A 26,930-nucleotide genomic window follows, 5' to 3' on the forward strand; every position below is an offset into this window, starting at 1 on the left:
AGATTTTCACCTCCACATGAGCAACTGCTACAACTTAAAATATGACAAGTTAGTAAAATCCTTATTTTCCTCATTTAGCATTCTTTCCTTATCATAATTATCTTGGATCTATCCTGCCATAATCTTTGCCCCCAATTCCCCTAAAAAGAAATTGACATGGAATAGTTTTTAACTGAGTGCTAATGTCATATTTCTATATTCATAAAAGAGTACATAATTCCTCAAAATATAGGTCTCATGAATTTCTCCATGAAAATACAGTGACTCTTCTATTTCCACAGATCAGGAAAACAGCTTCTCTGATTCCTCAGAGCAAAACACCCCTCATCTTTCCACAAACCGTGTAAATAACAGCTTCTACACTATTATGGGACTGATTGAAAGCATAGAGGTATTATTTACACCGCATGGTGCCTCTTCAGACATTCCAAACATAGCTTGTGAGAGAGTGCTCGCTTGCAAAGCTTCAATTTCTTCTCTAACTGGTTGATGCCAATTACTGCTTCCCACTTGATTACAGTAATGGATTTCAGCAAAATTAGTAAGCTGTCTCTTAGCAGGTGTGCCTGGGGCTACACAATAGGTAATGGATTCTGTGACATTTATTGCTTTAGTTTCTAAATTTCAACCTTTGCTTAAAAGATTTTAGGGACTGAATAAATTTTTAAAGGCTGCTGATTACATTATTTTAAAACAAACCCAGCCCTACTTAAACAACTTTAAAAAATTCACTATTTGTAAGGCAATATTTACCCCTAAAGGCACTACCTGTTCTGTGACAGGACCTATAATAAAGAGAAGCATCACTGAGCATTCGAGCACAAACTTGCTATGGTGTCTAAAATGTAAAATCAATCTTTGGTTTGGGGGAGCTAAACATGCTTGAGCGGCACACTAAAATTAGAGGGTATAGCTTATCTAAACTAATTTTTATAAAGCCTTTGAGGAAGATACTTTAAAGCTATTTAACATAGGGAAGAGGTTTTAGAAATTGAAGGGAAGTGCCTTAGAAACAGGAACAAAGGGCGGGTTGAGGGGAAGCAATTGTCTGGTGAAGATGTGTTCTCAGTGGGGCAATTGGGGAAAGAAAGTCCCATTGATGTACTATAAGGAACACTCTGGAAGGTGTAAGGGAGAGTAACATGAGCCATGCCATGGGCCCCAGTCTATCATGGGATATAGGGAAGCTGTGCAGATCATGGAGCAAGGATGCTGAGTGTGAGGGCATGGTGCTCACCTTAAGCAGGAGACAGGAGACGCACTACGCTGATCCCTCCCCCTGCTGCATCTTGAGGTTGGCAGGACTCCACCCCTCCAAGGCTCACTACCCCTACTTGCCTTGGGCTCCCTACAATTCTCTCCCAAGTCTCTGGCCTTCAGTTCCCTCTGTCTTTGGAATCCTCCCACCTTCTCTACTGCAGCTATCCTTAGGCTACTTGAGGCCCACAGATTGGTTCTCTGAGGTGCCTGTCTTTGGACACTCCACCTGGCCATGAATCATCCCTTTCTCTCCTACCCCAGTTCCACAGCCTACCTGTTAGGGCAGCTAATATCAGTTCAAACATGAGGAGAAAATGATTACACAGAATTGATTTCTAATGATATTACTAGTTAAACCACATGGACTTCTAACTGGTGGAGTGGGACATATGTTATACACTGTAGCAAAGACTTGAGCAGGGGCCAGCCAGGTATCAGAGGCAGAGTACTCTGCACCTAAGTCAGCTGGGTAGCCTGCCTGAAAGCCCATCTTTGAGATCAGCTTGGCCTGGGCAACTCCAGGATCTCACATTATCACTTCCTGCTCAACTTTATCTAATAACTTCTTTAAAATGCAGTGGCAAATAGCTTGCCTCCTAGTAGTAATGGGGCTCTGATGGCTGCCTGCAATGAATCATCCCTTTCTCTCCTACCCCAGTTCCACAGCCTACCTGTTAGCCTGCACACATGGAAGTCAATTTCCAACCAAGTATGTCTATTCAGGGTGTGGGCTTAAACCTTTGCTCCTCACAGTGTGACTTGGGGAGCTCTGGAGGAATGCAGAGTCTCAGGCCCCACCCAGGCCTGCTCAATCAGAATCTGCATTTTAACCAGATCCCAGGTGACAGATCTGCACTGAAGCTTCACAGCCCCTGGCTTAAAGAACACTCACTCAAACTCCTTTAATACTTCTAGGGGTACACACGCTGCCATCCAATCATCTCAGTAAAAAGTGATCTTCCCTCTCCTTACTCACTTATGGCCAGGATCAGCTCCCTCCTCTGGGCGAACCCAATGAGACGCTCAGAGTCTCTGGAGACCACCACTGGGAAGCCATTGTAGTCTGTCTCCTTAATCAGAGTCTCCACATCCTCCACGGTCATGCTGTCCTGGGTGAGCACCGACAGTGGTGGCTCTCCCCGCCGGGGCCGCATCACGTCAGTGGCCAGGGTGCGGTGGGTGAACTCATCCTTCACGTCAAGAAATGGGTACCCATTCAGGTGGATGTGGGCCTCATAGATGCCTTCTTTCCCAAAGGCATCAGCCACCCACTTGCTGGTCACAGCTGCTGCCATCAAGGGCACGATGTACTCCAGACCACCAGTTAATTCAAACATGATGACCACCAGTGACACTGTCATCCTGGTAACTCCACCTGCAATGGAAGAGGAGAGGAGTGCAATTCTTGGGCTCAATCCAAAGCCCTTATTAGGGCACAATTTGTGAAAACTGACAGGCTCACAACCCCCAAATGCAGCTCAATCCAAGTCTCCAAGTTTTCCTTAAGAGAAATAAGACTCCAGTTCTCCTCATATTTATTCTAATTTGGCCTGGCATCAGGGAACTGGAAGTAACCTGACTAGGGGCACATACTTGGTTTTTTGGTGAGTGGATCCTACATGGGCTATACAGGCTTCCAATTGAGCAAGCACCCATAATCTGGAAAACTGTAGAAATTCTTAGGGTTATCAAACTAGGGACAGACCCAACTTTGTATCCCTTGGTATTTAAAGAGACAATCCAAACCAACAACTAATCCAATAAACTTAAACCAGTGTTTTTTGACTTCAATACTAAGGACATTCCTTGTTATTAGGATTGTCCCATGCACTAAAGCAAGTTTAGCAGTATCTTTGGCCTTTATTCACTATATTTGAGTGGCACCCCCATTTGTGATAACCAAAAATGTCTCTAGGCATTGCCAGGTGTCCCAAGACATCAGAATTACTGGCTGAGAATCGTTGATCTAGCTAGTACAGCTTTAAAAGAATTGAAGCTCCATCAGCCTGGACCTCTGAATGACTGGGTAGATAAGACTCTTATGAACACACATACATGTATATATAATATATTTGTTATCTATATGTGTGTGTGTGTGTATAAATGCTGTGAGCAAGATACATAACACTAAATGTTAAGCCACTGAGATGTAGCTTACTTGTTACTGCAGCATAACCTAGCCTATCCTGAGTAATCCCAATGACCAAGTCCCTGTCTTCCTTCATGCTCGTCCTCTAAGTCAGAGCAGCATGCCACTCCCTCCCTCCCTACTTGTAGACATACCTAGGCAGGCAGCAGCTCCCACCATTGCATAAAGTCCTGGAGTGACACAGTCTGCCCCAGGTCTGCACCAGTTCCTGAAGATTATCCAATCATGGTGATGGTAGGCCAGCTGCTCCACACCAATTCCCACCATCCTGCCTGCCATGGCTCCCACAGCCATGCTCGGGATAAAGAGGCCTGAGGGGATCTGGAGGGAGCACACAGAGAAAAGCAGACTAAGGAAAGGAGGCCGAGTTCCTGCCTCCTAACCCCCAGGAAATGAAATCCCCCTTCAACAAGCACTCTTTTGGCTTTAGCCTTCAAAGGAGGTGCAACTCTTCAAAACAAGTCAGCTGGGAAGAGGTGGGACAAGCAATTTGACCTGCTTAGTAAGTGAGTCTACTGCAACTTGGAGAGAATGCAATCTGACACTTTCATTTCCTCTCCTTCAAAAGCTGGCCAGTTTGCCTGCTGTGGATTAAAGAATGATAAGCCTCACTGCAAATAACATTCAAAGTGAGCATCTGTCACCTGAGACTCTCACCACTTTCTTGCTCCTCTTGCTGTGTCATTCAGATTGGCTTTGAAAATTAAATGTCAAGTCACAGCATGAAAATGGAATAGAAGGGTCTGCAATTGCTTCCAGGTAAAATAGAGAAGCTGAATGCATCGTTGCAGCTGCCTGGGTCTTCCAAAAGGCTTTTCAAGGGCTCACTGCCCTCTTTAAAGGATGATTGCTGGACACTCGTCAGAGACAGATGAGGGAAAGTACCCTTTTCCTAATGAAGTACATTTTCCAAGAGGCATTCTGATATTTTTCCAGCCAGGGTAGAGGCAGCAAAGAAACAGACTATGTAACCAAAATGATGTTGGTAGCAGAATGCTACCTACTTAGTTGAATGAAAATACATGTTGGTTTACCTAGTGACCATACACGTGCTACAGAACATGCCTGACTCCCCACATTCTTGGGGATCCCAGACAACTGCTGATCCTGGGCACATTTCTGCCTGCCCCAGGTGATCATCAATCTGAGGATGGAAGTACGTCTTCAACCTCAGAAGTTCAGTTTGGGTCCTCGTGTGCAATTATTGGAATTTGAAACATTCCTTAGGAAATTGTTCTTTCTGAACTTCCTCTTATTCCACAGTAATTTAATCCCCTGACACTTCAAAGTAAACTTCTCTCAGCAAGCACCAATGATGCTACTAGCATCTTCCTCAGACATGAAAATAAATCCTATTGCTAGGAGCTGATGGATTAGAACCAGTCAGTTGTTTAATGATGTCCATCCTTGTTCTTAAGGCACAAATTCTGGTTTGTGTTTGTTTACTATATACTCAAGTTCACCAGTTTTTAGATTTTTTGAAGAGAAAATTCACAGAAATATCACATAAAAAGCAAGAGTAATAGAACATAACAAGGGGCTTTGGAGGGTGAGTAATGCTCTGTTTCTGGTCCTGGGTGCTGTTTATACAGCATGTGTGCTTTGTGAAAATTCATCAAGCTGTGCACATCTCTGTATGAATGATATATTATAATATTTTTTAAAAATAAGCAATAATAGGACTATTCATAATAGCCAAAAGGTGGAAACAACACAAATGTCCATCAAAGGATGAGAGGATAAACAAAATGTGGAATATCCATAGAATGGAATAGTATTCAGCCACAAAAAAGGAATGAAGCACTGACACCTACTACATCACAGAGAAACCTTGAAAACACCATGCTCAGTGAAAGAGGCCAGATACAAATGGCTACACATTCCATTTATATGAAAAGTCTAAAATAGGTAAATCCATTGAGACAAAAACCAAATGAGCAGCTTCCAGGAGCCAATGACTTGTATACTTTAAAATGATCCGTTTTTATATTGTATGAACTTGTCCTCCATTTTCCCAAAATTTAAAAGGCAAAAATAACTCAAATGCCAGAGTCCATGAAAGAAAGCTCTTTAGGAAGAATTTTCAAAATATATCTGAACGGATTTAGCAGAGTGTTTTAAAAAGAATGAAAGCTGCTCTGTCCTCTGATTCTAGGAACAATAATAACAGCTCACAGGAACACTTTCCATGAAGAGAGGACATATACAAGGAGCTCCTGCTAGCCCCAGCCCCACCCAGGCCAGGGACACGCTTACTCTATGTTCTCATCCTGTGGTCCTGGTATATAGGGTGCTCATCACACCATCTCCAAACACTGGGTTTGCATGTGTCTCTCTTAGAGTGGTATGTTCTTTAAGGGCAGCATTCTGTATCAGGCTCTGTGTTCCTGGGACTTAGCACAGTACTCAGGATACAGCTGAAGCTCAAGGCATGTTTGCTGATCCCTTCAAGCCAAACCTGGGCTTCTTCCACTCCCTGCTCTCACCCAGCTGACAGATAAACTTCTGCTTACCCCTGGTCTGTGAAGGTGATGAGGCGAATTTGATGCCTAGTTCTGTCTCCCATAAACTGTGGGTCTGACAAAGCCATCTATGGCCTCTGGGCCTTAGCTACCCTTGATTATAAAACGAGATTAAAATTTCAACTCCACAGGGTTGTCAATTATTAAGAGAATTGTTTCCTGTTGATTAAAAGAATGTCAACCACATGAGAACATACAAGAAAGTTCAGTTTCCCTCCTTCTCAGATCACAATTTTATTTTGGAGAAGAGGGTGCTTTCCCCAGAAAGACACAGAACCTCCCCTCCCCATTGACTCTCCCCTTCACTTACCTTCATGCCAAAGGTAAATATTGTAATGACGATTTTGAAGATCAGTGCCAGGGCCAGCTGCCACATGGCTGTGTAAACCCCAACCCCAGCTGGCCGGTCTGGAATGTCATCCACAGGCCGAGTCATGTTGGGGTCATTGATGTAGTCGCAGAGCTGGGAGGACTCAAGGGCCCCACAGTCATTGAACAGCTCAGAAATTAGCTCACTGGTGCTCTGGCGCGTGTAGGGGTTGGGGTAGGCAATGATGGCAGTGATAGCTGTCACCACGATGACCTCCAGTACCGGGTACTTCCCCAGCCTGGTGGTCTTGCGCCTCCTGCACCAGGCAATGTTGCAGCGGGTGAAGAGGGTTCCCCACAAGCCCCCAAAGACCCCAAGCAGGATGAAGGGAAACAGTTCAGCCATGTACCAAGGTGTGTGGTATTCCACGTAAAAGAGAACAAGGCGGCTATTTCCAAAGGGGTTGATGGATCGCAGTGTGAAGGCTGCCACCAAGGCTGCAAAAAATGACCTCCACAGGGTCTTCAAAGGAAAATAGTAACTGACCTGGGACAAACAAGAAGAAAATTGGAGACTGGCCAGAGAAAAAGCAGCTCAGATCCCTTCCCCTTGTGTCAGTATCTACCTGCTGGCACTTAGCAGGAAAAATACAATCTAAGACAAAGGGTAAGTGGCACATACTTCATCAGTCTAGGTTTAACTGTGACCAAAATGCACCAATAAAGATATTTAGGGAATCTATGTAGAAAAGTGGCATAGATACTATATTGATTAGATACTAATCAATATAGGTTTGAGTTAATATTTTTCTTTCTTTTTTCTTTTGTCGGGGTATTGGACATTGAACCCAGCGGTGCTCTACCACTAAGCTACATCCCCAGTCTTTTAAAATTTTGAGACAAGGTCTCACTAGTTGCCAAGGCTGACCTCAAACTTGCAATCCTCCTGCTTCAGCCTCCTGAATTGCTGGAATTACAAGCATGCAGCACTATGCCTGGTTTGAGCTATGTTTTAAGAGAAGTAAAGAGCTAGGGGTGTAGCTCAGTGGTTGAGGGAACACTCAGCATGCTCGACACCCACCCAGGGTTATATCCCCATCACTGAGAGAGACAGAGACAAAAATATTTACTCATAATATTGCCAATAGTGTTCACAGCACATAGGTCCTCCAAAATGTAAATAAAACTCTGGATTTGATTCTATAGACAACAGAAAGATGAAGGATTGGAAAATTCTGGCCAGCAATATATATATATGGCACACGAATTGTGAATGGTTTTTACCTTTTTAATAGTCAGAAAAGAAAAAAAGCAACTTATGACATGAAATATCTATTCAAAAGAAGAACAGTTTTTGTGCCATTTGAGAATTATATGAAATTCAAATTTTGGTGTCCAAAGGAAAGCTTTCAGGGCACATAGCCATGCCCACTCATGGAGGCACTGTCTGGCTGCTTTCCTGCTACAACAGCAGAGTTGACTGGCTGCAGCAGAAATTGTGTGGCCAACATAGCCTAAAATAGTTATTGTTTAGCCCTTTTCAAAAAACATTTGCCAATCATATGATTGATCCACTCAGGTTTCAAAAACAAAATAGAACCCAATTTGGTTATGAGAGAGAAGATACTATAAATCTCCCTCAAAATTAATTGGCAATATTTTTTATTGGAGCTTTATGGTTATACATAGTAGTTGGGTTCATTATGACAAACTCATACATGCATGAAAATCAATTTCAGTTCATGATCCTTCCCTTTTCCCTCCCAATCTCCCTCCCCTCTCCCTTCTCCTTCCTTTACTCTACTAGCCTTCTTTTCACTCAGCTATTAATTTGAATTTGATTGGTTGTTATGTATTCTTATCCTTCCCTCCCCCTTTCCTTTATTTTACTCTCGCTTCTGCATGTGAAAAAAAAAACATTCAAACTTTAAAGAGTTTATATCATTCTTTAAAAAATACTTGAAAACATATCTAATGGTGGAAATTGTGGCTCCTCAGTTAACTGAAGGAACCTTATTCAGTACTTCTGTGAGTCTAATCTCCCAAGAGTAGATGAAGGCTTTCTGCTCTGCCAACCACCCACATATGCCTTGCCACTCAAAACCACAAATGCCCTCACTGCCCCTTCTCACCTCCTCTAGACTGAACAGCACACCTCCGATGGGAGCACCAAAGGCCACAGACACTCCAGCAGCAGCAGCAGCTGAAAGCACCTGCAAAGCAAATCATTATAAGTATGCTTTGTGCAGGTGAGCCAAAGGCAGGGGTCAGGGAATCCAGGGCCCTGAGAAGAATCCTTCCCCACAGATGGAAGCTGAGCTGGCTCACCTCACGCCTTTTGCCCTCATTTTTGCTGTACTTGGAGAACAGGCTGCTGAAGAAGTTGCCACAGCAACAAGCCACATGTACCAGTGGCCCTTCCTTCCCAAGGCTCAGTCCAGATGATACAACCAGCACCAGGGTGACTGTCTTGATTAACAGAGTCCATTTCCCCAAGTAGCCCCTGATGATAAAGCCACTCAAAATGGTCTTTATCTGAAACAGAGGACAGAGAGCAAGGGGGATTGAAAAGCTTCCAGCCATAGGTAGAAAAAGAGCTGTAATGCATCCAAGCTAGATTCACTAAAGCACATGAAGAGAAGCTATCTTAGTTTTTGATGTGTCTTCAATTTGATATTATATTAACAAAAGTTTGAATAATGGTAGTCCCCCCACTTACCCACAGGGATATATTCCAAGACCCCCAGTGCATGTCTGAAACCTCAGATAGTAGCAAGTCCTATATATACTATGTTTTTCTCTATGCATACATACTTATGATAAAGTTTAATTTATAAATTAGGCACATAAGAATTTAACAATAACTAATAATAAAATAGAACAATTATATCAATTAGAACGCATTTTCTGTTCATGTCTCCCACCCAAAAATGTAATGGCTTTTCTATTTTAACTAAGCATTCATCTACAACTTATGACCATAACTTTTGCAGTTCTAGGAGCAAGAGCAAAATCAGCATGAAATGTTTTTTTCCTCTTCATAATTTCATGGGCAGAAGATTCATTCTTATCATTGAGTTTAACAACCTCAGCATACAATACTTTTTCTTTCCATAAGTCAAGAACATTCACCTTTTCACTTAAAGGAATAACTTTACAACTTCTCTTTGGAATATGCAAATTGTCAGCATCACTACTCTTATTCTTTGGGGGCCATTATTAAATAAAATGAGAGTTACTTGAACAGAAGCACTGCAATCAATCTGATAACCAAGATAGCTATTGACTAATGCGAGGGTAGTGTACTCAGCATAGATAGACTGGATGATTTATGCTCCAGACAGAATGGAGAGGAGGATAGGAGTTTTAATAATACTATCCAGGACAGTGTACAATCTGCTCTCCAAATTTTTCCCTTCCATCAAATCCTACCCTCTTGTATTGGAAAAGATTGAATACAGGGAAACATCCTGCTCCATTTTCAGACTTGCTCCACTTTGCCAAATAATGACTTTCTTCCTATAGGCACATGTGAGACTGTGTAATACATTTAGAATTCAACTGGATACTAATCTTGGTGATTAACTTTGTATACTGAAGTCCACTTCCCTAAATGATATTTTTTAATTGCTTTTATTTTTTTAAATACATGACAGTGGAATGCATCCCAATTCTTATTACACATATAGAACACAATTTTTCCTATCTCTGATTATATACAAAGTATATTCACACCAATTTATGTCTTCATACATGTACTTTGGATAATGATGTCCATCACATTCCATCATCATTGCTAACTCCCTGCCCCCTCCCTTCCCCTCCCACCTCTCTGCCCTATCTAGAGTTCATCTATTCCTCCCATGCTCCCTCTCCCTACCCCACTATGAGTCAGTCACCTTATATCAGAGAAAACATTTGCCACTAAATGGTATTCTTTTGCATAGATAGAAGCATCACTGATAGCAAAATAACTTCTACCTCCAACCTCCCTCATACTTGGCTAAAATGGAGTGAGTGTTCACTGCTAAGGTAGCAATTTGCAAACCTCTAATCATAGATTAATTAGATAAGAATTCAGTGAAATTGCTGGTCAATTTTGTTTTCCCATTGTGTAATACATGATGGTACAATGTTATCTCTTATCAGTGTCATTTACATAACTTCAAAATGCCTCCCTCTGAGCAGTGCTCTGCCATCTAAGCAATTCCTCAAATAGCTATGAAAATCCTTCTCAACCTTGATGCTCATCAGAATTACCCAGCAAGTTAGGAAATATTGAGAATTGGCTCTCACTGCAGAGATCTGCTATAGTTGATCTGGGGTACATCCAAGTATAGGAATTTTTATAGACTCCCCAGGTGATTCTAAAGTGCTTCATTCCTGAAAAGAGTAATACAGCTATTCCTAATTTCTTGACATTTCAGGGACAGCCCTGAAACACTCTATTTTTTCACTAGCTTTTTCTACTGAACATCAGATCAACTTTGGTGATTTTGGAAAGGTTATTGAATGACTCCTCTAATTTTAAAGGTCTGCGGACAGGACCATTTTCACCTCAGGAATTATTGATAGAGATATGTTTCTTAATTCAAGGAGAGCAAGGAGTGAGGGGAAGGGAAAGGAGAGAGCACACACTTGCACACACGCACCCACTTGTGCATTCCCAAAAACTCTGAGAGCTCCTTCCTCTAGAACTTACATGAGATCTCTGAGCCATAATCAGAGAGTATTTTTTGAACTAGCCTTGAACTAATAGCAGACCAACTAGCAGTGGTTAAACTAGTATTTAACTAGTGGTAGTTGAACTGATTGAGCTTGTGCTCTGGGGAATCTGAGATCGCTTTATTTAAGCGATGTTTTATTATGCCTGCCACAATCCTGCCCTTTTGTGTTGCCTCAAATAAAATTATCTGTAATTTTTTGTCAGTTAGTTAATGTGGATTTGGACCCCAGGGTACAGTTTAAAAGCGTAATACCATTTAGAAAATTACAAGCATCGAAATTACCTGAGCCTTTGCCAGCCATGACATGTGGCGAATTGAACAGTGTATTAGGTATTTTATAATTCTCTAAAATGATTTTATAAAATTGTCATGATCAAATTAGGAACTAAAGAAGGCAAATTCATTCCCAGTAGATGCCAAAATCCAATCACTTGCTTTAATTTGAATTCATAGAGACTGAAGCAAGCAGGGCTTTAATGCAGTGGATTTGTGACTGGGTGATGTTACCCTTAAAACCAGAACCCTTTCTGATTGATCAATATTTGCACAAGTGTTCATGTTTTGTAAGGAACAGAAACATCAACTTAGAATAATTTCTGAGAGGGAGGATGAGCACTTTTAGAAACGTACCTTGAGTTGGGGCAAAGCTCAGTGCTAGAGCACTGCAGCCTTATGGGAGGGATTTCTAGCTTTGTAATGATAACAGTGAAAACTTTGCTACTGATGAGTCATAACCATACTTAATTACAAAACTTCCATTGGTTCCTGATACTTGAAAAGATTGAGGTTAAAAACTTTTATAAATAGAAAAATGAATCTATTACACACTTACCTATGCTTAAAAGAATGTTGATAAAAGAAGCACCCACAAACCCACTACCAAGTAGAAGAGATAAAAGAGTGAATTCCCTGTTTGCCTCCCAAATGGAACCTTCCTCCTTCCCCTCACCTTTTCTCTGCCTTTCTTTTCTCTTTTTGAGAGCAAAGTAACAGAGTAACAGGATTTATTAGAGTAATAGAAAGAAAGCAGAGCTACCAAAGAGGGAGGGGTCCCAAAAAAGGGATGCCCTCTCTTCCTTTCTTGACCACATTAGCACATATGTTGTTTCAATTTGACTGTTTGTGGACTTTATATGACTACAATCATATTTTACATACTCTTCTGAAAATTACTCTCTTCACATGACCTCATATTTTTGTCAATGTTTCCTGTACTTTTGTCACATAAGAAACTTAAATGCTCAACTCAGTATTTGACTCCTTTTGAGTTCGGCTATCTCCGATAATGATGCCCACTTTAGAGAAGAAAAAGTCACAGAACCCTCAAAGACAGAGCTCACGTTTGAGCTTTCTCTCTCCATGAGATCACCAGCTGAGCCACACATCTCTGATCCTTAGAGGGGGAGGAGCCTTCCCATGGTGTCTTATGTTGATGCTTTAGATTTTCCAATTCCCCACTGACCATCTCCTTATTTTGGAAAGGCCTGAGTCAAAACACTGACTGGTGGGCAGTGGGTTCATAAAATGGGATGCCAATGATGATCTGTCCTTTTTATTGTCCAGGGTGCCTTAGGCTTTGGGCACCACATAAAATACAGTCACTTTTATATAACACCTGATTTAAAAATGCAAATTGGTCCCAATGCTATTCATATATTAGAGAGAAACTTGAGCATAAAGTTTGTGCCTGTTAATACACAATTTCCTCTAGAAAAAAAATATGAGATGAATGCAGAAAACTGCACCCAGGTGAACAGAGCCATGTAGAAAAACACACATTGCACATATTTCACACATGTACCAGTCCATGTGCTAGCCATGACTGTCTATACCTGACATCACAACTTCCCCTCTGATTTCAGATCACCCTCAGTTATGGTTTGGATCTGGAATGTCCCCCAAAGGCTAACTGTTCTAAGTTTGGTCCCCAATTTAGCAATGTTCAGAGGCAGTGGTCTTTGGGAAGTGATTGGATCATAAGGCTTCTAACCTTATCAATGGATTAATCCATTAGCAGATTGATAGCTGAATGGTAGGTGGTGGAAACTGTAGGAGGTGGGACCTACTTGGAGGTGGAAACTGTAGGAGGTGGGACCTACTTGGAGGGAATGGATCCATGAAAGCAAACCCTTGAGGACTATATCTTGTCCCCAGCTTCTTTCTTTCTCTTTGATTCCCAGCTGCCATGAGCTGAGCAGCTTCTCTGCCATGCCCTTCTGCCATAATGCACTGTCTCACCACAGGCCCAAAGGAACAGAGTCAGCTTACCACGCACTGAAACTTCTGAAACTATGAACCAAAATAAATATTTACTCCTTTAAGTTGTTTTCCTCAAGTCACAGTGATGAAAAGCTGACTAACATACCCTCCTTCTACCCCTTCATGGGAACTCATATGCTGCATCCCTTCTGATACTCACTTCCATAAACACACACCAAGTTTTTTCCAAGAGTGAAACACAATCGATCAACAAATATATGAAACAATATTCAACATCTCTAGCAATTAGAGAAATGCAAATCAAAACTACTCTAAGATTTCATCTTACTCCAGTCAGAATGGCAATCAAGAATACAAACAACAATAGTGTTGGCAAGGATGTGGGGAAAAGGTACTCTCATACATTGCTGGTGGGACTGCAAATTGGTACATCCACTATGGAAAGCAGTATGGAGATTCCTCAGAAAACTTGAAATGGAACCACCATTTGTCCCAGCTATTCCACTCCTTTGTCTGTATCCAAAGGACTTAAAATCAGCATTCTACAGTGACGCAGCCACATCAATGTTTATAGCAGCTCAATTCACAATAGCTAAGCTATGGAACCAAACTAGGTACTCTTCAACAGATGAATGGATAAGGAAAACATGGCATATATACACAATGGAATATTACTCAGCTTTAAAGAAGAATGAAATTATGGCATTTGCAGGTAAATGGATGGAGCTGGTGCTAAGCAAAATAAGCCAATCTGAAAAAAACAAAAGCCGAATGTTTTCTCTGATAAGTGGATGCTGATTCATAATGCAGCTGGTAGGGAAGAATGGAGAACTTTGGATTGGGTAGAGGGGAGTGAGGGGAGAGGAGGGAGGGTGGGGGTAGGAAAGATGGTGGAATGAGACCGACATTATTATCCTATGTACATGTATGATTGCATGACCAGTGTGACTCTGCATCATGTACAGCCAATGGAAGAAGTTATGCTCCATTTGTGTACAATGTGTCAAAATGCATTCTGCTGTCATGTATAACTAATTACAACAAATAAAAAAATAAGTGACATATGTATTGTAGAATTTACATACTTTTTAGCCATTTGACATGTGTACCACTGCATTACTACTATTTTTATTTGGGTCCTAATTTTTAAATCTGTGTCACTGGGGAAGTTTTTTTTAATGCTGTTATTTTAATAATGTCCTTCATGATACAAATTTGTTAAATTCTTTTTCCTAATTGCTACGCATTGCTCTGTGAGCTTTACACACATTATCTCATTTAAAACTCAAAATGGACCCAAAAAGTAGAGTGGAAAAGTCTAATGGTTGTCTTCCACTGGGGAAGTTTTTGAGTGTTGTGCCCTTCTAGCCCATTTTCCCCATAAACCCATGGTTTCTACTGTGCCATTCTGCACAGCAGTAATTTTTCAGAGTACATATGTCTCATTATAGCAGAATTGGCTGCACTGAGGAAACAGGATGGTAATACAGCTTGTTTTTTTTGGTTCCTGGAGCAATATGTTAAAATAAGCCATCAAAATTCAGTGTGGCATATTGACTGTTTCTTCTCTTTTCTGAAATAAGACCATGTTGAATTTTTCCTGTGACCATCTTTTAATCACTCCATCTCTTTCTGTAAACTAGCTGGATAATAGTCAGTTTGGGAAGGCACCCAGAAGGGTGTAGATCCATTGTCACGACTAGCCCATAACTCCATCTCTAAACTCACTATCTCCACTGCCTGTGGGCATTGCTGAAGTGCCAAGCCAAAGGAGAACTGAATTGCATTGATTAAATGAAAATATAAGAACTTCAAACATTATTTCTGGCTAAAATTTTCATTGTCTGGGCTTTTTTTGGGAATCAGCTCAGTTATCATTATTCTGCCCAGTCAATCCTCCTAGCTTTCAAGTTCAGTCTCAGGTATTCTCGTTGATGGATGAGGTGACTTCCCTCCTACCCTGGTCACATAAAAGCGCTGAAAACTATTTACAAGAACTCTAAGTTCACAGGGCTACATTCCTAATGCATGCACTAAAAGAAGAATTAATTTTTTCAAGATTGCTATTACCTTGTCACCAGAAGAGCAAAATGTGGAAAAGGAGTTTGATGTTCAGTAAATGTTCTCAGCAATGATCCTCCAGTATTGTCTGTTTTCACATTACATCATAAATGCACTTATGAGTTATTACAGTGCCACATTTATGTAGATGGTTAATGAACTCTGATCTCACATGCTACAAAAGTTCAGTCTGCTTTATAAAGATAGGCATTTAATCATCTAAGACACAACAGAGCAAAAATCCTGAAGATAGAGTATTAATCCTGAAGTCAAATTTCTGAGTTCAACTCACAACTTACCAGCTTAGTGACCTTGGGCATGTTACTTAACCTGTCTAGCCTTTAGTTTCATTGACTGTTAAATGAAGACTGATAGTACTTACCTCACAGGCTTATTGTGAGGAATAAATGTGTTGACAGATGCTAGATACTTGAAACTGTGCTTGGCACTACAGTGCTACACAATTATTTGCTACTCTTATTATTAGTACAAAAGAAATTCAACCACAACTCACCTCTGGTATACCAGAACCACAGGCATATGGCGCAAACACACGCACCAGAGAGACTGCCAAAAATGCAAACAGCAATGCCCACAGGATGTACATTAAGTAGTTCAAAATGTAAGCGCTGGCACCCTAAACAACAGACACAAAACAAGAAAGAAAACATGAGCCACAGCAGACCTGAGCAACTACTCAACCCCACACCCTCCATCTTGAGATGGGACTGAACTGGTTTGCCCTGTCCCACATAAACAAAGGGGCCAGTGTTGGATTTGTCATTTTTTGCTATTGCTACAGTCACTATACACAAACAGCACCCAGTGTTCCTCCAGGAGTTGTTTACACCTACCTTCCACTGGGTGAAATCTTTGCAGTAATGGAAACCATGAATGCTGCTGAGTTGTAATTGCCACTTGCACTAGAGTTAATAAAAGGTGTGACACAGAAAACTCTGCCTCCAAGACTTGGGAAGATTTGTTTTGTCTTGTCTGTGGTGGGTTGGCCTCTCCTAGCTTTCATTACAGCCACACCCATACCGCAGCAAGACACTGTATTGCCAATGAGTAAGCTTCAGAACTAGTGTTTTGGAAGACAGCTCGTCTAAGTATGGTTCATGGACCAGCAGCATCAGCATCACCTGGGAGCTGATTAGAGCGGCCCCACCCCAGAGCTGCTGAATCAGACACTATGGGCTGGAACTCAGCTCTGTGTGGTTTAACAAGTTCTCTGGGCGATTCTCATGCACACGAACATTTGAGAGGCACAATTTGAGTGGAAATGCTTGATCATCTCCTTCAGAATAATTCACTGAGCCATTTACTCCAAATTATCTGATGTGTGGAGAATGGTTTCTGAACACAGTCTGGGGTCTTTGGGTCAAGGACTTGATCTGCTGAGTGGAGACTTCATTTCTTTAGACCTCAGCTTCTATTACCATCTGGATTACTCAAGTGAGGGGGAAAAGAAAGAGAGATCACCTACAAGTTTGGCCATGGCCATAGCCACATGTGTGCCTGTTAAAAGCAACAACATGTTCCTGGAAGCTGCACTGCAAGCTCATATATTCACACCCTATGTGGTGAGCAATCAGACTGAGGAATACCTTTCACCCACTTAAATATGGACTTTTTGGAGAAACTAAAAATAACTTCTCACTCTTGCAAACAGTAATTCTTTGAATCAAAGTATAAATCTGAAAATCAGTTGAAAAGATCGACAGCCATATTTCCCCTCAAATGTATATTGTGACTATGAGAGAAGAAATAAAATATGGAAGCCAGCCAATCCTGCCTGCCCACTACCACCAAACCAGGTAGAGAATTTCTTTTTGGAACTAATGGAGAGCATTGAGAATGTGTGAGATTTCAAGATCCCTGTCTACTTATGAGATGTGAAAGAATAAATTTTCAATTCCTCTGAGACAAAGGTTTAGCAAAATGGCAAAGTGCATTCCAAATGTCTTCAGCTGTGGTAAGTGAGTCAGACAAGAACAAAAAAGTGGGGAAGGAAGGAGATGTATGAATACAATACATATATCTTCCAAGCATAGTTCTACCTTGAAGAGTCCTCCCAATACCACTAACGTGAAGCTTGGCCACCAAGTGTCGTCACCTGGCTTTCTGATTCATCAATGACCTCTATTCATTGTGGTAACCACTGAATTTAGTAAGAAGTTAACCCTTTCCAGAGCTAAGATTTTTATGAAGATCTGAGGCCATAATTGCCAAGAAGATAAGCACTGGATCTGTGCATCACCACAACATTCTCTATGCCTAGACATTTTCTTCATAGAAGGTCCAGAAACATCCTCTGTAATGCAGTCATAAAATGCAATGGGGGATGATAACTGAAATGACAATGAGATACTACTTCCCACTCACTAGGCTAGGAATAATAAAAAAATGTATTAGCAAGTGTTGGCAAGAAGGTAGACAAACTGGAACCCTCATATACTGCTGGTGGGAATGTAAAATGATGCAGCCACTTTGGAAAACATTCTGGAAGTTCCGCAAAAGATTCAACATAGAGTTCCCATCTGACCCAGAAGTTCCACTCATACCCAAGAGAAATAAAATGTATGTCCATGCAAAAATTTGCATACAGATGTTCATAACAGCATCATTCAGAGTAGCCAAGGGGAAGCAACTCATGTTCATCAACTGATGAATTGATAAATAAAAAGTAGTCTATCCATAAAATGAAATATTGTCCAGTCATGAAAAGGAAGTACTAGTTCATGCTACAACATGAAGGAGCCTGGAGAACATTATTCTCAAGGGACACAAAGGGCACATTATACGTAATTCCACTTATGTGAAATGTATAGAAGAGGCAAATCTATAGACAGCTAGTAGATTAGTGGTTGCCTCAGACTGGCAGGTTGGGGGAACATGGGAGTGACTACTCATGGGTACAGGGTTTTGAGGGAAGAGGTAATGAAAATGTTCTAAAATTTGATTATGGTGATAGTTACACAATTATGTGAATATACTAAAGGCCATTGGATTGTACATTTTAAATGGAAGAACCATATGAACTGTAAAATATCTCATTAAAGCTGTTATTTTTTTAAAATGTAACATCTTTTCTCCTCTATTAGAAGGCATAAAAATCAGCACTAGTTCTTTAGCATGATCAAAAACCACCCTTGGTAAGAAAAAGGCAGACAAAAGGCTTTTACATACATAAATAGATACACACACACACACACACACACACACACACACACACACCATGTACATAAAACAGTAGAGAAGTATTTTCTTCCAAGTGAAGTTTCAGAAGTAGCATTAGAGCTAGAAGAAAACAAGTCATCCTAGAATTACACCAGGGACATCTTAAAACTGAAAGCAAGCAAGCACAGTGGCTGTGCCTATAACCCCAGAAACTTGGAAAGATGAGACAGGAGGATAGCAAATTCAAGGCCAGCCTGGGAAGCTTTGCAAGAAACTACCCCAAAATAAAATTAAAAGGGCTGGGGTGTAGCTCAATGGGAGAATGCTTGCTTAGCATGCACTGGGCCCTGGGTCCCATTCCCAGCACTGTGGAAAAAAATAAGGAAAAAGAAGGTAGAAAGCATGCGCATTCACGTATCACAGACTGGTGGGGATTCCCAGCCAGGCCCCTGCACAGACACCCACCTCTGACTGATTCACCAACAACTCTGACCACTTCTGCCACAGGGGGCACTTGTCCCTGTCCTCAAAAGTAGTTTCATTGGATGTCCAGCAGCACTGCTCATGGCTGTACCAGAAGGCAGACAGGCAGACTCCTTCCTTCAGGTCCGTCATCCAGTCGACTGCAAGATCGATGACCCCAGCCAAAGTGCCTAGAAGAAGCAGCACAGCCATTTAAAGGAGTTGCTCCACAGGGCAAGGAGACCATGCAACAGGCACCAACCAAGAACATGGCAGCCACAAAGGCCCAGGCACCAGAGAGAACATGAGCATATTGTAGGGCCGCCACTGGCATTGACATAGGAAATCTCTTTCGTTAATCAGCAAGTCACCTGAACACCTGTGGTGTGGGCAAGGCAGTTCCCCCACTCAATGGGAGATACAGAGGACTTACTGGCTTACACCAGGTAGGTTACACTCTTATCTCACATTACCAGGGTCAAGGGGCTTTGGGGATTCATCCCTTTCCAAATTTTCAAATAGGGAATATTCTCCATAAAAGATAAAACCCTTTTGGTGGCTGCTGGGGCAGGACCTTGCAATCACACACAGTAACAATTTCTCACAGAAGCATGCTAATTCAGACAAACTGGAGGCACAGCAACAATACCAGCCTCACACCCTAAAATGAGTAAGTCTTTTCCACCAAATACAAACTGCACTCAAGAAAACCATATTTATTAGAAGTTTCTGGACTTTTAAAATTATGGATAAGGGATTGTGGGTCTATATAAGTCAAAACTTATTTTAAAGGCTGTTGAAAGTGGGATAAAATAGAATGTGCAGTTGAGTGGCCCACAAAAGGCTGCCTCGGGTCTCTTTCCAGAATCACCCATTCTAGTCTATTATAAAAGCAGTGCATGTTTTCAGGCTTCTTAATACTTCAAACTTTTACTAGATCCTTATTACAGAATTGGTTCCACATCACTGCCAAAGGCATCCACACCAGCAGTCCCCTCCTCCAACACTGGAAGCTGCCTGACTCAGTTCTAGGACCCTTCCCTTCTTAGGCCCTGGATCTCCTTCGTCCTCACTTCTTAACACCTCCCCTTTCCCCTGCATTTCACCCCTCCCTTTCTGATGGCTCCTTCTCATCAACATTTAAGCTATAAGAAACAAAGCAAGCCCTTCCTGGTCCCACTTTCCCATCCAGCCATCATCCTATCTTGTTCCTTCTTTTATCAGTCTCATTTCCCCTCAGCCTAATTCATTCCCTCCGTCTACCAGGAGAATCCTATGCAGCTAATGGCAAAGGCCTGTGCTCGTCTTTATCTTCTAGAAAAGAATCTACAAACTGCAACCCCCATAGGCTGGATCTGGCCCACTGACTGTTTTTGCAAATAAAATTTTATTGCAACACAGCCATACCATACAATTACGTACTGACTGTGGCTGCTTTCAGGCTACAGTGGCAGAATTGAATTGCTGAGGCAGGAACTGTATGGCCCACAAAGCTGAAAATATTTACTCACTGGCCTTTTAAAGAAAAAGTATGCTAAACCCAGGTTCAGACCTCTCAGCATCATTTGACATGCTAACACCCCATTCTTCTAGAAATGCCTCTTTCCTTGGCTCCCACAATATTGAACTCTCCTGGTTTCCTCCTAGTTATCTGTTTTTCTCTACCTCCCCTGATCTTTCCTACTCCTCTAAGCAACTTCTAAAAGGTTCATTTCCTCAAAACTTGACTCTAAACATTTCTCTTTTTATACTGAGCTCTCAACCTTGGCAACCTTATTCACATCCTTCCATTTGCTACTGAGCTACAATAACGACACAACCCAGCTGCCAGTCTCCAATGCACACAGCAGACATCACCAATCAATTGTGACACACTCCACTGGATTCACCTTCACAACCCTTTTGACATGCCCATGGCAGACACCACTAATTAATCATGACCCACTCTATGGACTCATCCTCACAGACCTTTTTAATAGAGCCTCAGGAATCAAAACCAATGAATAGGAATCATCAAAGGACAAGAATATAATTGCCTTTTGGGTCTATTGGCTATCTCTGCTCCAACTCACTGCTTCTAATGCTGAAATCAAGGAACTTTTCCCCAGCCTCAGCTTTGTTCCCAGCTGGGAGGAGATCCCTCCACCCAGGGACTTGTGCCAACTAGAAACCTAAATAAACATCCTCTTTCCAGGCAATCATCACATCCTCACAATTCCTCCCCTGAAATCTCTCTTAAATTGTTCCGTTTCCCTCCTTCTCCACCACTTCTGCAGCCATTCAGACCAACATTCTGGAATCATTTCTGGCTGGGTTGTACAAGGGTTTGCTCTCTGGTCTCCCTACTCCATCCTTGCTCCCCTCCAATAGGTTCCCCACACTGTGGTCAGACAGGCTTTCAAAAACTCCAATCTAATCCATGCCACCACACTTCCCACATAGAGTAAACCCTGCCATAGTTTCCCATCATTCTTGGGAGAACACCTAAATCCTCAACAGATCTCAGAACCTGTCAGCGGGCCACTCATCTCTCCAGCTTCATCTTTTTCTAGCACTAACCCCCTATGACCTGCCCACTTAATGTTCCTGAACCATGCCAGGCTGTCCTCTCTGCACCACCTCAGCAAGCACTGCAATCCCCCTGACCAAGCAATCTCCTACTTATTTTCCAGATGCCAGAATTTATATCACTTCCTCACAGAACTCTTGCCTGATTTCCTAAGTCTGGGTTAGGTATACTTCCCAAGTACTGCTGTGGCAGTCTATCCTTCTCCCATCACCATATTTCTCACATCCTGATATCATGATTAGCTAGGTGTGTGTGTGTATGTGTGTGCGCGCGCGCACATGTGTTTGTACTTCCACTAGTTTATAAGTGGTGGAGGAAAAGGTTTCGCTGTATAGTTTTTGTGTCACAGGGTAAGTCAGGTCAGTCATCCAGACCCTCTATCTACTTCAAGTGGGCACAGACCCTATCTGCCCTATACATGGTTATATGTGTCAGGTGCACAGTTGGAGCTATATATTCATGCTAAATGAATGAGTGTGGTGTGTAAATGAAAGGAAAACATTTTTTAAAATCCTCAGATCCATTCATTCACTTAAAAGAGTGTTTATTGATCATCTGCTTACTATGTGCCAGTCACTAGCCCATGCATTGTGGATATAGCAGCAAACAAAACAGAGCCAAGTCCCTGTCTTCGTGGAATTGCACCTTGTAGAGGGAAAAAGACACTAGGCAAAACACGTACATCAGGGGCTCCATTAGAGGACAATAAATGCACCTGGTGTGAGTGGCTCCCAGCAATTTGGGAGGCTGAGGCAAAAGGATCCTAAGTTCAAGGCCAGCCTGAGCAATTTAGCAAGATCCTGCCTTAAAATGAAAAATAAAAAGTGTAGAGATGTAACTCAGTGGTAGAGCACTGGCCTAGCATGTGTAAGGCCCTGGATTCAGTCTCAAGTATGAGATGGGGGAAAAGTGATAAGTACTAGAGAGAAAATATAACACCCTAAAATGGTGTAGCCACCTCAGGAAACAATAAGGCTATTGCACATAATATTAAACACAGAGTTACCATTTGACTAAGCAATTCCATTCCTAGGGATATGCTCAAGAGAAACGAAAACATTTATCTACACAAAGAATTGGTATAAAAATATTCATATCAATGTTCAAAATAGCCAGAAAGCAGAAATAATGCAATTATTCATCAGTGGATGAAAGGTAAACAAAATGTGGTCTATCCATACAATGGAAAAAATATTTGGAGATAAAAAGGAATGAAGTACTGATACATGTTATGACATGGATTAACCTTTAAAGATTATGCTGTGTGAAAGAAGTTAATCACAAAAGACCACATTATGTGATTCCATTTATATGAAATTTTCAGAATAGGCAAATATATAGAGACAGAAAGAAGATTAGAGGTGACCCAGGGATGAGAGGGGAGGCTGGCACTTGATAGTTAAAGGGTCTTTTAGGGGCAATAAAATCATTTTAAAATTGCTCATAGTGGTGGTTACACAACTCTGTGAATACACTAAAACCAAAATTCTACACGTAAATGGGTTAACTGTATGGTATGTGAATTGTATTTCAATAGAGTAGTTACATACATACATATAGCTAGTAAGGGGGATAGGATAGGTTCAGAGAGGGAAGGATGTGATTTTTAAAGAGATCAGAAAAAGTTTCAAATGGAAAATATTTGAACAAAGGTGTAAAGAAGGTGAGGGAAGGGTACTTCAGAGATGCAGAGTCAAAATTCAATGATCAGCCCAAATTGCATCACTTTTCATTCATTTATAATCACATTATCCCACACCCAATCTTTCTTGCCAGTCCTGGTTCTGACTGTGTTCTGGTCGATCCTTAGCTTTGTTGCATGATACAACAGCGACACCCAGTGGTGTCTTCTGACAAATGCTCTGCAGAGGAGATACAGCTGCACTTCCCCATCATGGGAGTCCAAATAAAATGGTCAGGGTGCCTGTGAGGGGAGGACTGGCCAGGCACTGCGATGCCTGAGTCCTCTCCACCAATAGAACAGTAGGGAAAAGGCACAGCTCACTTTATTTCCCCTCGATGTGCATCCAAATCAAAAGAACATTTAAGCCACCTTTGTTCTCCATGTCCTCCCATTCCAGCCCTCCTATATTCATCTGCTGGTTTGCTCATGGGATCTGCTTCCTCTGTGGCTCTCATCCCTGGCTTCACATCAGAATCATGGAAGAAAAAGGATGGAGTCTGTACTTAATGCCAGGAAGACCTCTCTGGAGAGGCTGTTTAATTGAAGCCCAGGCAGCAGTATATATCTTTTAAATTCCCCAGATGATTCCTCCTAAAAGAACTGATGGAAATTAGATCACAAGTGAAGCCAGCTGGTCAAAATCAGATACATTAAAGATATCCCAATGGGGTCCCTAGATTAGTCAATAAATCTAAGCTGTGCCATTTACTTCGGCAAGATGCCAGAATATCGATACTGAGTCCTTCATTTCCCCTATTAATTTCTCCTTCCTAGGAGCCAAGAGTAATGATACACTGCAAGGTTTTATGAATTTCTTCTACATAAAGGCATCAAAATTCACAACAAACTCCCACTCTGCCCACTTTCAAAGGTCTTTATAGAAGCAGTCAGGTAAAATTGGTAGCAGAACACTATGTCCCCAAGACCAATTCCCTTTCTTGGTGGCTGTAATCATCATACACTGGAAAACACCACCCGGGGGAAGAAGGATGGAACTGAAGAGATGGATAGACAGCCACTGTAACTAGTAGGAAAGCAAGCTTCCCTCCCTACCTCAGACATTTCTTCTAGGCTCTTTGTGGAACATGGAGGCAGCCCAAGCAGACAGACCTCTTGCCTAGCAACCATGCCCTGCCTACAATTACCTTTGGCATAAATGAAAGATTCCCCAGCAATCAAAATCCTCTGTAATCACAAAATTATATCTGTGCCCTGTTAGTGTTCTTTCTTAGAGAACTTACTATATTCTGCCTGTATTATAGTCAATTTTAAAATCTTAATTATTAGGTTGCTATATGTAGAGGATTTTTATTAAGGGGCTTTCTATATGTTGGGCTCATTTTAAAAAAATTCTTAGACATTAACCTTCACAGCCTCTTAAAGGAAAATAAGTTTCAGGCAACAATTTCCATGGAGAGCTGGTACATTTGGTTTGAAAAGGACATGTTTTCCCTCCAAATAGTCATCCATTTACTTTGAAACATCTACTGCTCACAAACATGGCACTGGGATTACAAAAATGAAGGACGCACTATCTCTGAGAGTCAGAACAATGTAGGGGATGGAGGTACACTGCCTGGGCCCACCTCAGATATTGTGGGTATCTAGCATTATTTTGAATGCAGTAGGACATTTACAGTTCATTTCAGGGTTTACCAGTAGTAGTAAAAGCCAGTCTCCTATGGTATTTGGTGACTAGAGATAAAAATATTTCCATATTTTGCTGCTTCTACATAACCAAGTATAACAGATGTGAACTATATACTTTCAGCAAACTATAGTGTGGTAATCACCCACTGCTCTGTGTGAGAAGGGCTAAAATCACAGCTCTCCAGAAGCTATGTCTTGGGTTTGATGATAGATTTTAAGCTAAATATATGGTCATGTACTTAGCTCTTAGATATGTCAAGTAATAAATCCCTTGTGTTGGGGGTAAAAGAGAAACACTCCATACTCCAAATATCTTCCCAAAGAGTTGATGTTTAGAGTTTCAGCATCTCCAGCTTTCCCTGGGAGTCCTGCATACCCTTCCACGTACCTGCCAACAGACCAATGAGCAGCATCACCACCCATCCTGACCATGCATCCAGCAAACTCTTGATGAACTCCCATATGGACTCCTTGCTTTTGCTCGTTATCTAGAAACAAAGCAGACACAGCAGTTGATTGGAACACATTTTCTAATTCATGCTTCTTCCCTAAAATGGTTTCCTTGGGAAACAGTGATTGAGAAAATGAATGTAATTAAGCAACTAAATTCCCAGTTACATTATTCTTTCAGTAATGTACCACAGTGATCGAATGAGTTTTCTAATTCACAAAGCTATAAAGATGCCATAATAATCTCCAAAGAATTGGAAGACCAAAAAATTCACTTAATTAAAAAACATACTAAATATTATTTGCTCTTTGATTATTTAAAATCCATTCTGAAGGGAGACATTGATTCAGAGTCACCAGTTTGAATATGAGTTACTACTCTAACTTATGTTTTAAGGTCTGTTCATTAAAAAGTCTATTAAATAGGCTTCATTTCGTACTTTTGTTTTCAAGGTTAAATTTTAATGGCTAGAACTTTGAATCAGGTAGTGTTGATCACAGTCGCCACAGCAGATAGATACATCTCTGCATATGGTAAGAACACCCCCTTTCCTCCTGTATTAAGAGAATCCTATATTCCTCTGAGATCATCATCCTCCTCACAAACCTTCAGATCAGTGGTCAGCAAACATTTTCTATAAAGGGTCAGAGAGTAAATATTTTGGTCTCTACAGGTCAAATGGTATCTGTTGTATCTACCCAATTTTGCCACCATAGCACAAAAGTGGCCACAGATAATATATAAATGAGTTCCAATAAAACTTTATTTATAAAACAAGGCACCAGCTGGCTTTGGCATGAGAGCCATAGTTTAATAACTCTTGCTCTAGGGTGAAGGCTGCCCCATTGCCATGTTTTTCCATGTTGGAACATAGAGGCTGCATCATTTTTGTGCCTAAACAAGATCATGTTACATATTCCCTACATATCTCTCTTTCTCCTCTGAGCACTCGCCACATCATTTGTTCCTTATCCCCCTCTAAAGCTGCTCTCCCTGAGGTCACTGATGGCTCCTATGTTGCTCGTACACACCTAATTTACATCTCTGAGTAGGGGACCTTGTGAGCAGCCTCTTCCTCTTACTTGGGACCACTCTTGGCTGGTTCCCCTCCTTTTCTTCTACCCACTTCTTCTAAGCATCTGTCTCTGGTTCCCCACCTACCATCCCCACATCTACTATATCTTGACATTCCCAGGGTCCCAACTGCCTCTTTACTCTGTATGTACCTTGGCTACCATGACCATTTCTAAAGCTTCAGCATCCACTTACATGCCAAGGGCCTTCATTTTCTTTCCACAGCCCTTGAACTGTAGAATTCTATTTCCTGACCCCCGACCCACCTGCAGGCCAGCCAGGCAGCTCAGACTCAAAGCATAAAAAGCAGAACTCCGGCCTCCCTCTGCTATTCACCCTCCCCTTCCCTTCTTCTCTTCATCAAAGACACCACTGCACCTGTCTGGCCACAGCCAGGTGTTCATTGATGCCACTCTGCTCCTGACCCCAATACCTCCTGTAAAGTCTGTCCATGTCTCCTCAGAATGTCTCTTGCCCATGATCTCCTTTCCTCCATTAGCACTCCACTGCTTTGAGTTAGAAGTCCTTCTTTCTCCTAAGCTAACTTCAGAGTGTCCTGCTTCTCTTATTGTAATGCATCTTTATTGTATTCTGTGGTCATCGACAAAAAAT

At 41.5% G+C, this 26,930-nt stretch overlaps 1 protein-coding gene across 3 annotated transcripts in view; it reads right to left on the minus strand.

Annotated features, from left to right (window-relative positions):
• Clcn4 (chloride voltage-gated channel 4) overlaps window positions 1–26,930 on the minus strand; it is a 72,225-nt gene that overhangs the window by 17,582 nt on the left and 27,713 nt on the right. For 2 of the 3 annotated variants that reach the window (XM_078035133.1, XM_013356956.4), the window contains 8 exons: window positions 25,182–25,281; window positions 18,894–19,081; window positions 15,763–15,885; window positions 8,569–8,775; window positions 8,373–8,453; window positions 6,242–6,787; window positions 3,544–3,730; window positions 2,237–2,635 (listed from right to left, as the gene is read on the minus strand). In XM_078035133.1, coding sequence (XP_077891259.1) covers window positions 2,237–2,635; window positions 3,544–3,730; window positions 6,242–6,787; window positions 8,373–8,453; window positions 8,569–8,775; window positions 15,763–15,885; window positions 18,894–19,081; window positions 25,182–25,281 — 1,831 coding nt within the window. The remainder of the gene's footprint in view (window positions 1–2,236; window positions 2,636–3,543; window positions 3,731–6,241; window positions 6,788–8,372; window positions 8,454–8,568; window positions 8,776–15,762; window positions 15,886–18,893; window positions 19,082–25,181; window positions 25,282–26,930) is intronic. The other variant, XM_040285897.2, reaches the window with a different exon arrangement.

The sequence above is a fragment of the Ictidomys tridecemlineatus genome, chromosome X (assembly GCF_052094955.1).
Source record: "Ictidomys tridecemlineatus isolate mIctTri1 chromosome X, mIctTri1.hap1, whole genome shotgun sequence".
NCBI classification, from domain to species: domain Eukaryota; kingdom Metazoa; phylum Chordata; class Mammalia; order Rodentia; family Sciuridae; genus Ictidomys; species Ictidomys tridecemlineatus.